This window comes from Falco naumanni, chromosome 6 (genome assembly GCF_017639655.2).
Source record: "Falco naumanni isolate bFalNau1 chromosome 6, bFalNau1.pat, whole genome shotgun sequence".
Classification (NCBI taxonomy): domain Eukaryota; kingdom Metazoa; phylum Chordata; class Aves; order Falconiformes; family Falconidae; genus Falco; species Falco naumanni.
This window is the reverse complement of record NC_054059.1, coordinates 82,745,697-82,761,511: the sequence shown is the minus strand read 5'-3', so window position 1 is coordinate 82,761,511 and position 15,815 is coordinate 82,745,697. Positions and strand designations below refer to the sequence as shown.

The following is a 15,815-nucleotide window of genomic DNA, read 5'->3' as shown; positions in this document are numbered from 1 at the left end:
ATTCCCCGATTAAGGTTTTCAATCAAGGCCACTACACATAGCTCACAAAAATCAAATAACTACATCATATACTGTATCAGTTAGTACCATACAAAGCAATGACTTCCAATCATGCAGTGTGAGCGTATAAGGCTCTGCCATCACTTCAAGAAGGGACATAGCAAATGTATTATGAATCCTCCCTTCCCGCACTGCTTTTCTTAACCCTTTAACAGCCTCGTATTGCACAGGCTGCCACTCTGCAGGTTGATTTGTCTGACAAAATACTGAACATGCCATAGCGACTCCCAAAACCCATCACTGAAGTGTTTCCCACTTGCATTCCTGTCACCAATCCCTCAGACTCCCTTTCACCCTCCCCAAAAATACAATCAATGCATCAGGAGAGACAAGGGGGTGGGGGAAAGGTCTAGCTCCTTTTCCAGATCTATAGGACCTGGATCAAAAGGTTTATCAGTGTCAATGGAATCAATGTCCGAGTTGTCCTGTTCCCGTGCTTGGTCCTGTGTTGTGAGGGTCGCTGCAATCAGTGACAGAAGCTTTGGGGGCAGAGGAGGTGTGGACGGAATCGCCATCGCTGACTGTGTCTTGAGAAGAGTCGTGCTGTCGGTGGAATTTACAGCTTCCTCTGGTTTAGCACCGTTAGTAGAATTAGTCCACACTTGGCAAAGAGTAGTCAGAATTTGCCACCAAGATGCTAAATGCATTCCCGACACGGAGCTCCCCTCCGCGGCAGCATCATACAATTGGCTGCTGTATGTGCACACTTTCATTCTTTCAAAGTCTCTAAAGTTTCTTGGCTGCTCACCTGTCTCGATGAATACAGGTGTTATCCTCGGGGTTTAGGTTGTCCGCCTGGTCCAGACAGCAAGTTCAGCCAAGCCGTCTCCTCCGGAACGCAGCCCTCTTCCACGAGCTGTCTTTTTTATCGACCAGTTCCGTCCTTATTCTTCCAAGGCTTCGGAACACCACCATAGGGGTCACCATTTGAGGAAACTGAGGCACGGACTCCCTGATCTGACTAGAAGACCCTTCATGAGTCCATATACGTCTCTTTCTGGGGACGAAGCCTGATTCCCCGTTACGGATTTCCCACAGCTCACCTCTCAACTCCGGAGGGATTTCTGGCCGGCTCCTGCTTCCTTTCAGCAGATCATTCAAAGTTCTGTGGGATTCGCTGCAAGTCGCTCAGACAGGCGATTCGAGAGCCCTTCACGTCAGATCCTTAAACGGATCACGTCGGGGTCACCAATTTGCGGCGAATGAAGAGACGGGACGCAGCTTGATGCAAGCAAATGTCAATTTATTGTACAGAAGCACGAGGTTTTATAGACTTTCAGAAGCTGCACGTTTTAAACAGATTGGTTCTTGAAGCTAAGCCTTGCATACTAGGCAATCCCCGATTGGTGGTTAACTACCAGCAATTAACAGCAAGGTGTTACCTTTCCTTGGCGCCAGCCGTCTCCCACTCCCCTGTGCTCTGCAAACATGCCTCATCATGCTAATTGTTGTCTAGACAAGCTCGAACAAATTCCCCTCAGCTAACTGATTGCCATGCACGGTCCTAGTTTGCAGACCGCTCCTGCACAAGACCTGTAACAAAAACACGTTTTTGTTACAAGACCTGTAACAAAAACACGTTTTTGTTACAAGACCTGTAACAAAAACACGTTTTTGTTACAAGACCTGTACATACAAACATACAAAAACATACAAAAAATGTAACAAAAGAAGTTTAGTAACACCAAATGACCTGATTTCTTCTGAAAAAACTCCTATATATTCAAGCCGCTCACCTGGAAATTTAACTGTAATCGTGTTCATCGCCACACAGCCTTCAAAACCACATATTTTAAGAGTCACTATTATTGTTAACGGGAATAAAACACCCACATTATGTATTTTGTTTATTTTTTAAACTTGTCAATTAAATAGCCAAACAACTATAATAAGTGTACCAAATTTAACTTACCCAACACACTGAATGCCTTCCTCTTCAGTCACTGCATTTTTACCAAAATGCCTATCGCCATCTTTTAACCGAAGATGATTCACCTGACTACCTAAGTTTTGAAGAAAAGGAAGAAGCACCTGTGGAACAGCTACATTTGGGGGTTTACTCCCTTGTTCCTGCATATGCAAAGATCCCATGACTTTAAAATCATTTCTGAGGTCAACTGTATTTTGCTGAGCAGCAAGTCTTTCAGAATCAAGAGTATTCCCTCTTTCAGGTACCTGCGAGTTCAGATCATGACTTATTTTTAAGTGTTCATACACTGTTTCACTTGTTAAATGATTTTTAACAGGCACAGGTTCAGCAGCTGATTGGTCTCGTGATGTCTGAATTGCTGCACTGCGCAATCCATCTATTGCATGATCACCTCCAAGGTCTGAATTTTTCCCAAAGATCCAGTTAAATTTGTCTTCAAGAGATAAACTGTTTTGATAGGAAGAAAAAAAAAATTATTAACATTTAAGTATCAAAATATACTGAAAATTATACAATAATAAGAGAGACTTTGTAAGTCAGCATTCTACCATTGTGATGCAGAGATTTGGGAAGTAGTTCTGAATTATATTATTAAGGAAGAGCACAGGAAAATATTTTCCCTGTACCTACTATGCGTTAATTATCTTGTCAGTCTCAAAGTAGCAAAACAGCTTTACGACTTCATTTTTACTACGCTATATCCCCAAGTTTATTAACATCGGATGGATTCAGGATTCTGTGGAAACAGCCCACTTTGCAGGATTAGGATCTAAATCAAATAAATACTCTGTATGAGCATCTTCTCTCTAGTTGAAGGGGACATCCTTTTAACAGCCATAAAGGAGACAAGCCAACCCATCAACCTACACCCCAACCATTACAGGGAACATGCCCACCATCCTTGACAAGTAGTGACAATGGAAACACACAGAAGAGGAGTAGGGTGGCAGTGATATGATGATACCGAGTTCTTAACTCTGGATTTTGTGTATGCACAGCAATTCCTTGAGCACACAATCTTTATTCATTGCACTAATTTAAGAGTGGCAACAGCTAAACCAGGATTAAAATGGCAGAGGGTGTGGGTTAAAAAAAAAAACATCATCAACAATCTTTCTCACCAAATCAGTTTAGAACATGCTTAAAAGTTACAGAAGGTAAGGTCACAGATCTGTACTATTTATGTTTATGGAAAAAAGCACAGCAACTTACTTTCTGCTGACATCGAACCATGTCCATGAGCTGCTGAGCACCCGGAGACAACTTGGATCCCATAGATTCCATTATAGTTTGCACTCTGTCTAGATCTATACTTGAGCCTAGTGAAGGAATATCAGTTGCTAGTTTTGCAGACACCGTTTTCACTTGTACAATTATTTTACTGATGAGTACTCTTTGTTTCTCACCAATGGAGAGCAGCTATTGCAAGAAGGAAAAAAAATACTTTGGTTAGGAAAATTAGTTTCATGTTTTCTTTATATGAATGGGACAATGCATTACTCTTGAGTTTTGGGAAAAAACAATATTGAACTCTTTTCCAGGGAAATTAAGCAGATTTCTCCTTGCTATTACTTTTCAGAAAGCTCTTGACTGGAACAGCGGTGACTGCATGACCTAAAGATGAATCAGGCCTTGATCTTTAAGCACTTAGAGTAGTGGCCACACAGTTTTTCATACGGTTATTTAACTGCATCAGAGTTCACAGTTCCAATTACACAGCAACTATTGAGTATCTGCAGTTTATCTGGTTTATGAAGCTTTTTCCTGTAAGACTGCATTCTCTGTCTCATATAAATATTGTCTTCATAAAAAGAAATCTGTAATCCAAATTTAAAAGGAGAACTCTGCTTTCAAGACGAAGCGCCATCTAACTGATTTTTAAGTGACTATACAAACCAAAGTGTGTAAAACCAATAATTTGACTAAGAGCAATGCAATTTAGTCGACTAAGTGATTAAAAAGATGAAGAAAAATAGAACAATTCTGTTCAGGTCCCTACCTTAATTCTACAGGAGGCTGCAGGGCATTCGAACTTCAGGTACTTTTTGTATAAAGTAACCTTGTCAGTTTCGCTAGAAAAATAAAATAAATGAGCTGTGACATCACTACATAAAGTACTTTTTTCTTTAGAAATACTCTGTATCAGTAAATATTTTGATAAGAAACATGAGTGACTGGAAAATATTTCTAATGTGGTATAGCAGTTTTAACGCTTATATGCAACTCATACTGAATCTTCGTGGATAGTGTATAAAAATGGCTTTGTGTGTTACTTACATTATCTGCTAGTGAAGCTTTAGAGGTTCAGTACATTATTCATGCATCTTCCCTGAGGCTGCATCAGCTGTTTTTATTCAGCTAATTAAGCAGATGTGCCATGTAATGACTTAAAAACAGAAGAGAACACACCGCCTTAATTCCCCTAAGAAAGCATGGAAGTATTAAAGGGGAAAACAAATCCTTTTTTTGTTTTCTCTCTTCTCCTTAAAAGTGGGTAATGCCTACTTACCAAAGAGACAAGAGATCTTTTGATAAAGATAAGCTAAAAGAGATCTGCTGAAGAGACAAGCACATCCGTCATCCAGAAAGAGCAAACAGCACCTGTCCTAAGCTCCTGCTGTGGTCTCACGCAACGCAATTTCAAAGTGGCACTTTGTAACTTCATCAAACGTTTCACTAGTAACAGAACGCAGTTGGCGGCAGCACGCCTGCAGCCCTCCGGCTCTACCGAGGCGGCGGCACCGGCGCAGGCACGGGGGGCGCGGGGGGCGCAGCGGGGGCCCCAGCCCCGGCGGTGCCCGCTCCCAATGAACCACTTTTGCTCAGACCTCCGAGAAAGCCCCAACCGGGTGGCTGGCGCGGGCGGACACCGGGGCTTTACCGGCCGCGGCACCTCCCGGACACACAGACAAGGAGGCTGCCAGTAAGAGAAGGGCCAGACGCGTTGGCTGGGCACCCAGCAGCGACCCGCCGCCCGCCCCGGGCCCCACTCACCCCGCGGTGCGGGCGGCGCCCAGGCTCTGCCCGCGGCCGGTGCCGCAGTACTCCTCGCCCACGTACACCTCCATGTTGCGGGCCTCGCTCAGGATCCCGACGGAGACCATCTCGGCGGCGCCGCCGGGCCGGCACTCCAGGTGCAGCACGCAGGGCGCCTCGCCGCCCGCCCGCCTCTCCACGACGACGGCCTCGGTGCTGCGGGGGGGAAGCGCCACGGCCGCGTTGCCCCGCCAGGCCCAGGTTCGCTCCCGCCCACCCCGGCCCAGCCCGGCGCCCCCTCACGCCGCCCGCTTGGCCGCAGCCGCCCGAGGGGACCCAGGGGGACAGCGCGGCCCTCCCCGGCCGACGGAGGGTCCCGGCCGCCGCCACCCTCACCTGGCCTCGCCGCCTCCCGCCGCAGGCAGAGCGCCCGGGCCAGGCTGCCCGGCGGCGCGCAGGACCAGGAGCACCCCGCCGCCACACAGCACGGCTCGGACGCCAGCCCCGCCGCGGAGCCACTCGCCATCGCTGCGCCGCGGCCGGAACCGAGCGGGGCGGGGGCGGGGCGGGCGGAAGGCGCCTGCACCGGGGTGGCGGGCGGCGGGGCTGCGCATGCGCGGGCGGCGGGAGCGCGGCTGGGGCGGGTCGGTGACCCCCGCCCGGGGCTCGCGTCCCGGGATCGGCCTTGCCGGGGTCCCGTCGCCCTCCCGCGGGGAGCGAAGGCTGGGGCGGGGGGAGCGGCGGTGCTGGCGCTGTCCGCCAGGCGTCCGAGCTCACACCCGGCGTGCGGCAGGTGCCAGCGCCGGGCCTGCCCCGGGGAGCGCCCGGCCCGCCGAGCCGCCCGCCGACGGTGCACCGCATAGGAGACAGGCGATAAATAAAAGATGGGATTCATCGCATTTCCAGTAGGATCCCGGCTGCCGGGCAGGGAGCGCTGCGAGGCGGCCGAACGCCCGGGGACGCGGGTGCCGCCTTCCTCGGTGGGTGCCCGGCTGAGGGGCCGTAATTAGGCCGTGCAAACGGGGCAGTGGATCTGAGCAGGCTTTGTACAAGCTAATATTTACTGATGCAGTCGGTTCTCCCCTTTTTTTTTCACTTAAGCCGTTGTTTGATGTAATTTACTGGCAATGGAAAAAACGGATTTGCTCTGTTTTAATGAATGAATGAATGAATTAAAATTAAATTTAATTAATGTAAATGTTTTAGAACGAAAACTGCTGTCTCGGTCTCCTTTTTGAGTTTCTGAATGCGCTTGACACCTCGGAAACACATAGCAAATTCATCCTGGTTTAGAGGCATTTCTTTTCTGCGTTTGGTGGCAATGTGGTTGCAGGATGCCTCGGAGGATTGTTCTGATCCTGGAAGAGCAATGAGCTGCACAAAATTACTTTGGTGAGGAGAATTATCTTTAACATAGAAGGGGCTGGGTAAGATCCCTGTTTGGGGGACTTCCACATGTTTATGGGATTTCCATGCATTCATACACATTGTATTTTTGATATTTTTGAAGTAAAGATGAAAAAATGGAGAACAACAAGCTGAAATTTCAAACAGTAGATTGTTTTACACTAGAGGTTTTTTAACTGAGCTGATAATAGCCAGTCTAAACATCCTAAACATTGTATACGTTGGTAGCACTATTTTATGTTTCTAATCTCATATGATCTCACTGTGGTATCAAAGTCCTTTAGAACAAACCAGTTTGATCCCAGCATGGGTTGGTCCTCTCTCCAATCAGCGTTTAAGGACACGCTGCTTGTTATTTGCCTTAAGCTGCCTAACCAGGTTATTTTGCAAGCCTAATGGATTAAATTTTACTTCCCATTTCCTTAGCAGAGACGAAGTATCGGAGTACTTTTTCTGTTGTTTACCATCGGAGCAGACGGTTCTTGTTCCTCTAGTTCCCTGGTGCAGAGCAGCTAAGAGCCAGGTACACAGTCTGCTCAGATGCTGTACTAGTTTCTCCAGCAAACCTAATCATGTTAAAACACAGCCTCTTTTTGTTCACTTTTGGACTAACTTTAACTGGAAAACCTTTTTGGATAAAAGGTAAGTTTTCAGCTTTTGTTACATACTCAGAAAGTTTCTCCAAGTCTTCTTGTACGCTCCAGTCCTGATCATAACGATGCACACCTTTCAAATCGAGTCATGGCTCTTCCCAGCTGTTAGGCTATTAGCTGACCTGCTAATTGAGAAAATCTTGTTTGGGAAAAAGGTGTCTGGAAAAGATTACGTGTTGAACCTTTTTATAGTTGAGCTCTTTGTGTTTGTTGTGGGTTTTTTTCTCCAGGATGTATAGGTAGGTAAATACATCATCTTCCATACAGGACACGGGTGGTGACAACTGCAGTTACTGTCACTTTCATCAATAGTACAGACTGTAGAAAAAGATTTCTTCTTCAGGATTGTGAAGGAAATGCCTACAGTTCTGTTTCAGTGCCTCATTAACTCATTTCCATTTATGATTTGTCTTCAGATTTTAGATTTAGCTGTAAGAACCGAAATATTTCTCAGAAAGTGATATTTTTATGATGCACATTAAAGACCTGCTTTCAGGTGTCAGAATTTAAATTGTTAGAACCGCGTTTCCACTGCTAGCTCAACACACATTTAACTCATGAAGCAGAATGGATTGTGTTATTTAGGTAGTGAAATTACTGAAGATTAAGGGCAAATTCAGAAGTAAATACTGAGCGCCAATATTCTTTGCAGACCTGTTCACTAACAGCAACTTCCACATTTTGATTGCAATGGCAGTCTTTAATGTTAAACATGTGCAGCCTGCAGCTAGCTGATGTTACCTGATAGGTAGAGATCATCATTACACTGGAGAATCCTCCTCCCCACTTTGAATGGGTGATTACGTGGCTTCTTTGCAATTGTGAATTCCTTTCACAGGAACGTGGGAGGCTGAGGGTGAGTTTGTACTGCCATAAATGAGAAGAAATCTCTTTGTTTCCTTATGAAAGAACAATTTAAGAGGGAAGAAACCACTTTTGTTGTTAAAACCCATGTTGTTGATTCTGTGGCCTGTTTAATAGCAACAGTTGTGTCTCCGCTGATTAAAGTCAACACTCAAACCAGACTGATGAGCTGACAAGAAAAAGGAAGATGAATTCAATTTCACGCAATTTTTTTTAAAGTCACTGGAGGTTGGTTTTGACTTTATAAAACCACTTACCTGAAACCAGATATGTGGAAGACTTCTCATCTTTAGCTTCCTGCATTGGCATGATGTTCTGGAGATAATTGTGATATGATTTAAATGGCCACAAACCTTTTGCAAAGGTTTGACTGTCACTTGAACAAACAAAATGCAGCGTTAGGTGATGGCAGGAGGCAGCATGGTGAGCCAAGACTATACATGCAGTGGGCGGCAGAATTATATCCAGAGGACAGCTGCAAGTATTCCTCATTCAGGGCAAGGGGGGAAGGAATACGAGTAAAGGCATTTATGTGGAACGAGAGGGCTGAAGGGAGAGTTGATTTAATCAAGGAAAGGGCCGAAAGAAGTAGAAGTATGATCAAGAGGGAGAAGAGCAAGTGCAGGACCTAACAGCAACTCGAAGTAGTTGAAGAAAGTAAGAAACATCCCCCAGTGTATTTAGGGACTGAAATTATTCTCCTGGAGATACAATATTCTCCAATTATCTGTCTAACAAGTTCTGAAATATCCTGGCAAAGTTGGACCCACTGTTGAAAACAATCGTACCATACAATTACACCAGGTCCATTGTGCCAGCCACGCCTAGAGAGCCCTGCTGTAGATTTACGGATCAGCACAGTATTCCTGGCACCAACAAGGTGATTTCACAAAGCTTGAAGGAACTGAATTCCATTTGAGATGTTTGCATCTCTTGCAGTTAATTTTAACTGGCCAGCTACTTAAAAAATTACTGTGATGGCACAGATAGGTGGGCAGAGATGGCAGCTGTATAATTTTTTTGTCGTACATCAGGTTAAAAGCGTAAGTCATGGGAGAAAAAAAATGTTTCGAAAATTATAGACAAAATTACAAAATTAATAATCCAGAATAAGTGAGAATTAAGATTGTTTAAATCATGTGATAGTGTTTCTTTATGTGCTTCAGAAGAACCCAGCTTTAACCTGAAGTTAATTTTTTTTAATCAATTTGACTATTCCTAAACTTTCTTCGTCACTATCAAAACATACACTGAATACAGGAAGGCATCTATTTATTTTATTTTAATTTTTCTTGTTCTTGGAATTCTCTATTATGTTAGTGTCATATTCATTGAGGGGTTTATTTTTTAAAAGACTAATCTATTTGGTTTGATACTGTCTATACGAAGGAATGAGAAGAGTCTGACCTATTATCCAAGCTTATAATGTAACTAAGACCAAGAGTCAAAGCCAAGATTGCCAGCCAGTTTTGAACACCCTGTTAAAGAAAAGTTTTGCTTGGATTTGCAGGTTTTAGCACTTTACATCAGTTGTTTGGAGTGGTGTAACCTTGAGTACAGTCAAAACGGCATGAGGCCACATTTTAAACACTCAGAAATTAAGATTAACATGGCCATGAATCAAAATGTTGATTTCTGAGACATTCCAAGCATAATCCAAGAGCTCTGGCACAGAGCAGCCCAAACTGAAGCATGGGCAGTCAGGTCCTGTACTGGTGAAATTACTCTTTCTCCATTTACAGCCAGATTAGAATGGTCTTTCGGCAATCACCACTGTGCAGCTGCCAACGTAACAGCTTACTTACCCTTTCTGATTCTTTAGACATTTCAAACTTTTTTTTTAGGTGTATCTTCTGAACAGACATCCAGACTTTCTACATTAGAAATAATTATTCCTCGAAGTCTGACAGGCAGAGAGAAACATCACCCATTTTTTCATGAGGTTTGTCATTCTACCTGATTTTTTCTTCTGATGTAGCTGTTCTTCCTGATACTGCCCTGTATTACACACACACACGCAATGTATAGTATACATATTTTTGTGAAGAAATGTGCCCTGCACTCATTCTTTAGATTCTTAGTGTTTTCAACTAGTGTTGAGTATATTTGTTCCCCAAATGTCTGGGATTTCGGTCCAAGCTAGCACCTTTCAAGCTTCTAGTGCTGTTAACAGCCTTATAAAACAGGAGGGAGAAGGAACATAAAGACTATTTCCATTTCCTCTGAGCTGGATTAGATGTTGAACTTGAACCATGCTGTATGTGTTATTTTACTCATGGAACCTGGCCTTTGGATAACCGGAGGATTTCAGCCATGTAGCACCTAAAGGGCTGGTGCTTGCTTTGTAGAAACGGTCCCACAGAGTCGCACAAGTTAAACAAATGAGTGAGTTAAAAGAGAAAGATCTGAGCCTTAATTCTTCAGTTCTGAGGTAACTCTCTTTTGTGCTAGGTAACGAGTCCATTACTGAAGTGACTGTTAATGAAATAACATTAGTCATCTTTGTGCAAACCAATTAAGGTAGAATCTGTGAGTTGTTCATCCGGCTACCAATGATTAACATAAGGAGTGTCAGGAAACACGGTGTGGTCATTGGACAAGGAGTGCATACATGGGCCGTGCCCTTCTGCCTTCCAAGTGAAAATTTATACGGTAATAGAATTTAAACTTTCCACAGGGAAGAACATAAAGTGTGCTGCTGAGGCCAAAATATAGAAGGCATGAGGGTTAGGAATCTGTGTTTTGGTAGACACTTAAATCATACGTAGTAGCTGGACTGCTCTTCTCCAACAAAACATGGAAGGGACACAACCAAGTAGAAAAACCACCTGATTAAGTGGTATCTTTTGTTCTGTTTCCAGGAGCATTCAGATGACAATCTTTCTTACTCAATTAAAACCAGAAATGGAACGTATCTTCTAAAACTGAAGAAAAATAAGTATGTGATGGAGTGTTCTAAGGAATCATACCGTCTTGGGAGTTAATTGCATACAGGGGAGTATTTTTGTACTGAAAAAACCCAGAGGAAAACATTTAAATGGCAGGTTGTAGTAATTACAAAGTTACTCTTAAACATTGTCTCTGTTATGATACAAATAGAAGGGAGTAATATTTTTTCTTGTTATGAAGAAATTTATTTCAATTAATTTTTTATTAGCAGCACAATATAGTACATTTCAGAAAATCCTTATGGACAATTCAAATTCAGTTCAGTGTTAGCTTTTTATTGGGGGGGGGGGGGGGGGGGGGGGGGGGGAGGGTTGTTAAACATGTTGTATTTGAGGAAATTTGTCTGTTATTGTTGTTTCTCTTTCCTGAGCCTGTAATAGTCCAGGCCCTGATGCAACGCGGTCTGTTCAGATCCTACTCTAGGGGTATTTTAGTTAAAATGTTTCAAAATAACTTATGTTCCAAATAATGCAGCTCATTTTAAGGTATCTTGTTTCACATCTGTGGATTTTCATAATGATTTAGCATGAGTGTGCTAACAGAATGTAGTACTTACCAAGATTCTTGACTCTTCTTGCTTTCTAGACTGTTAAAAGAACTGTAGTTTATTTTTGTTTCCAGAAAGCTTCTTAGTGAAGACTTTATGCTGTATACATATGGGGGAAATGGGAAACTGGAGGCAACACAGTCACAAAACGAGGTATTGTACATAACAAAATATTGCATCAGTTTCCTCAAACCAGGGAAGCCAAGCTTTATGAATTGAAGGCCACATGAACCATTTGATAAAACTGAAGATGACAAGGACGTGTGTGCATCTAAATGTATTTTCAAAGCGATAGCAAATGCACAACCATTAATTCTGAGTGTCTTCGTATCTCTATAATAGGACAGTGAAAACTGGTGACATTTTTGGCAGTAGGAGGGAAAATGAGTGATGCATGTAATGTAACTACAGAAGAAAAATATATTTGCTGGGAAAGAGGCTTTTGTGCGTTTTCACATTTGTAGCATTTCTGTTTAACCGATACAAAACGTAAGGTTCTGTGTCTTACGGGGGAGTGGGCTGTTTATGGGGATACAGCACCACTGTTTTCCAGGGTGTGAAAGGAGATGCCAGGAGATTATGCCAAGACTGAATTTGAGCTACCTGATTAGGTTGCATTTCTGCAATTAAAGGTACAATGGCAGCACCAAAGCTCTGTCGGTTTTAGGTCCTGTATCAAACAAACCTTATAAATGCTGTTGAACTTAATTTCAACTTTAAACTGCATGTGAGCTTAGTGAGACTTAATTGGGTGCTTTGTGCATGGGAGATCTTCTCAGATCAAGCCTTTGAGAGGAGTCTGTTTAAGAACAGGATGAGCAAAGTAGATGAAAATATTTTGCTAAATGATGGTGATGGGTTAAACTAAAAAGCTGTTGTTTTCTAGAACGAAGGGACCAAACACTGTTGTAGGTACTCATGTCAAGTAATATTTTACTCCAAGAAGGCTGGGATTACTTTTAGAATAGGGAACTCTAAATTTGTAACAGCCAGCCTTGATGTCATGCAAATAGAACGGTTAGTTAGAATATAAGTTTGCATGTGAAGCCAACAGTCTTATTTTGTCATTAATTATGTGGTTTTGTTGCATTTCAGACACACTGTTACTATCATGGCACTGTTGAAGGAATTTCTGACTCAATGCTTGCTCTTAGCACATGTGATGGCCTTAGGTATTACCTCTTGCTTTTTACTTCAGGATAATTCATAGTGCAGTACCAAAGTAAAACAGTAAAAAACAGTTGCTATTCATCGTACTGCTGCAGAGAAAACACCATCCTATCTTGCAAAAATTTTTTACAAGTATTTCACCTGTTTGTAAAGCTGAAACTCTTTACAGGGTTTATAGTTTACCTCAGCTACCACTTTTCCCTCCTTTTCCAAAATTCCTTCACAGAAAGAAGATAATGCCAGAGGGAGCATCATCTAAATACAGGCAGAACATGGGCGTGAATTGAGGCCTTCGTTACTTGATGCGAGTGTCTTGACCAGAGATACGTTTGTAGTAGAAATGCTGTCTGATGATGCTTTCGCTGAGCTTAAAACACTCCTGCAAACAATTCTGTCTTATGAATTAGGCATGTTTCAAAAGACAAACCACTTCCCTGAAAAAGTTTTGACCAAATGTGAAGCAGATTTTTGTGTTTCAAATACAATAAAATTACATTTACATTGAGAAACGTAAAAGGGCCAGATTAATGCATCAAAGATGGTTGTGTTCTCCCCGCAGAATCAGTCCGTATGAGTTGGCAAAGGAGATGGCATGCACAGCAAATTGTGCAGATATTCAGGATGTTCTTAGAGCGTGTCCATGTTCCACTGTGTTCACTGAGCCTGGCTTTTTAGCAGCAGTTTGAACGTACTTGTCGGTTGTAGTAGCCTTGTTCAGTTTGATGGCTTTTTGACAAGCAGGAAGAGGCAAATGGGGCAAAGTTCACCCATCTCTCACGTACAGTAACACAGTGAGATGCCACTCACAATAAATGATATTTCCTGGCATTCTTTTAAATGAGGAATAAAATGGTCAACGTACTGGTACTCCAGGTAGTGCTGGATCTCATGAAACAGAACAGATACTTCATTTTGGCTGTTCTGCAAACTTACGCAGACTCAAATCCTTTGTTTACTTTGTATTCACATTTTGGAGGATCTTCCTTCACAAGACTGTAACTAGAGAATTCTTGTCCAAAATATAGTTTTGAGATGCTGGGGAACAAGATAATAGCTTCTCAAAGATTTTGGCACAGCAAATGGGCATGTATCAGGTGTTCCTGAGCCATGGACAAATGCAAAATCTTTTATACGTAGGGGCATTCAGCAGTGCAATACTGCTGTTGCCCTCATAAACACCCCAGTGACTGCTTTTAGCCTCTCTGTCTTAAAAGATACCGTTTTCTAAAATGCTGAATTAGTTAGCTGCATGGGGCTAGAAGTGAGACTAAAGATCAGGACTTAAAGAGATCCTTTGCATCAGCTCTTTACCCACAATCCAGACTCAGTAACAATTTGGCTTTTTTTTTTTTTTTTTTCTTTTCTGATTCAAGGAGCCCACACTTGTACCACGTTTTTGTTACAAGACCTGTAACAAAAACACGTTTTTGTTACAAGACCTGTAACAAAAACACGTTTTTTGTTACAAGACCTGTAACAAAAACACGTTTTTGTTACAAGACCTGTAACAAAAACACGTTTTTGTTACAAGACCTGTAACAAAAACACGTTTTTGTTACAAGACCTGTAACAAAAACACGTTTTTGTTACAAGACCTGTAACAAAAACACGTTTTTGTTACAAGACCTGTAACAAAAACACGTTTTTGTTACAAGACCTGTAACAAAAACACGTTTTTGTTACAAGACCTGTAACTTTTGGCTAGTGTTGGAAGGCGTAGCATCATATAACCAATCAGTCTTATTTACCTGGATTGCAAATGCTGGGTTTTGGTTGTTACAGGCAATAGAGAAAAACATGGCTGGCTGAAGAGAACTGTTTCTGAGCTGACCGTAAAATGCTGTCTACAGAAAACCCTTGGCTTTGTAATTAGCCAGCGTTAAACCCTTGCAAGTAAGTAGTAAATCCAAAGGACATAGATGCTTTGGGGTTTTGGTTTTTTTTTTACTCTGTTAGAGGCCTTTTACATACGTTGCTGAGAGTCCACATCCCAGCCTGAGCTGGGCCTGAGCCGGTCCTTCATTGCTTCTCCTGCAACAGAGTGCATTGTAAAATGTGTTCTGGTCTTCACAAGGAGGATGCTTTTCTGGGAAGTGATGGGGAGGAGGCAAGCAGCAAGGTCTCCTTCGTGTCCCACCTTTGCAACAGCATAAAAGCCTCTGCAATTTGCAGCAATGTTAAAACTCAGTGAATGTGCAATGGGTCAGCACCTCACAAATTGCTTTTAATTACCTTGATATTTTCTGGCTTGCTGGCAGAGAAGTCTTGTAAATGAGAATGAATTCATCTACCTTCATCAGACGATTGTATGGTGCTGCCGCGGAGGGGGTCTTGTGGCGGGAATGCATTTAGCCCCTTGGTGGCAAATTCTGACTGCTCTTCGCCAAGTGTGGACTAATTCTACTAACTGTGTTAAACCAGGGGAAGCTGTAAATTCCACCGACAGCGCGACTCTTCTCAACACAGCATCAACGATGGTGACTCCCATCTGCACCTCCTCTGCCCCCAAAGCTCCTGTTGCTGATTGCAGCGACCCTCACAACACAGGACCAAGTGCGGAAACGGGACAACTTGGGCAGTGATTCCATTGACACTGAGAAACCTTTTGATCCAGGGTCCTATAGATCTGGAAGAGGAACCAGACCTTTTTCCTCCCCCTCCTGATGCACTGACTGTATTTTCAGGGAGGGTGAAAGGGGGTCCAAGGCATCGGTGCTGGCAATGCAAGCGGGAAGCGCTTGAGCGAGGGGATTTGGGAGTCGCTATGGCATGTCCCGTATTTTCTCAGCCAAATCAGCCTCCAGAGTGGCAGCCTGTGCAATGTGAGGCTGTTAAAGAGTTAAGGAAAGCAGTTCGGGAAGGGAGGATTCATACTAGTTTGCTATGTCCCTTCTTGAAGCAATGGCAGAGTCTTAGACACTTGCGCCGCGTGACTGGAGGTCATTGCTTCGCATGGTACTAACTCCGACGCAGTATATGATGTGGTTATCTGATTTTTGTGAGCTATGTGTAGTGGCCTTGACGGAAAACCTTAATCGGGGAATTGCCGTTAACTATGAGCAGTTGGCTGGGGAAAATAATTATGCCGATCCCACGACTCAGACAGGGCATCCCAGGGATGCCTATTTGCAGATTAAGGAAGCGGCTGTTAAGGCAGTCCGGAAGATAGCAGAGTCTGGGCGAGCCTCTAGTGAGTCGTTCACCACAGTCTTGCAGGGTCCTATGCTGACTTCATTGATTGGCTTCAGAGTAGTTTGCA

The 15,815-nt window shown here is 43.3% G+C and overlaps 2 protein-coding genes across 2 annotated transcripts in view; one reads left to right on the top strand and one right to left on the bottom strand.

The window, feature by feature from the left end:
- Window positions 1-5,580, bottom strand: part of LOC121090653 (ATPase PAAT-like) — a 22,231-nt gene extending 16,651 nt beyond the window's left edge. The window contains exons 1-6 of the mRNA XM_040599378.1: window positions 5,363-5,580; window positions 4,985-5,182; window positions 3,990-4,062; window positions 3,397-3,409; window positions 3,203-3,309; window positions 1,656-2,442 (exon numbers count right to left, since the gene is read on the bottom strand). Coding sequence (XP_040455312.1) covers window positions 1,969-2,442; window positions 3,203-3,309; window positions 3,397-3,409; window positions 3,990-4,062; window positions 4,985-5,182; window positions 5,363-5,580 — 1,083 coding nt within the window. The 3' untranslated portion in view covers window positions 1,656-1,968. The remainder of the gene's footprint in view (window positions 1-1,655; window positions 2,443-3,202; window positions 3,310-3,396; window positions 3,410-3,989; window positions 4,063-4,984; window positions 5,183-5,362) is intronic.
- Window positions 5,581-6,732: 1,152 nt separating this feature from the next.
- Window positions 6,733-13,575, top strand: LOC121089736 (disintegrin and metalloproteinase domain-containing protein 9-like). The gene is made up of 5 exons (XM_040597164.1): window positions 6,733-7,015; window positions 9,735-9,832; window positions 10,752-10,828; window positions 11,461-11,539; window positions 12,482-13,575. The coding sequence occupies exons 1-5, from the start codon at window positions 6,946-6,948 to the stop codon at window positions 12,587-12,589; spliced, it is 432 nt and encodes a 143-aa protein (XP_040453098.1). The 5' UTR covers window positions 6,733-6,945; the 3' UTR covers window positions 12,590-13,575.
- The last annotated feature ends 2,240 nt before the right edge of the window (window positions 13,576-15,815 follow it).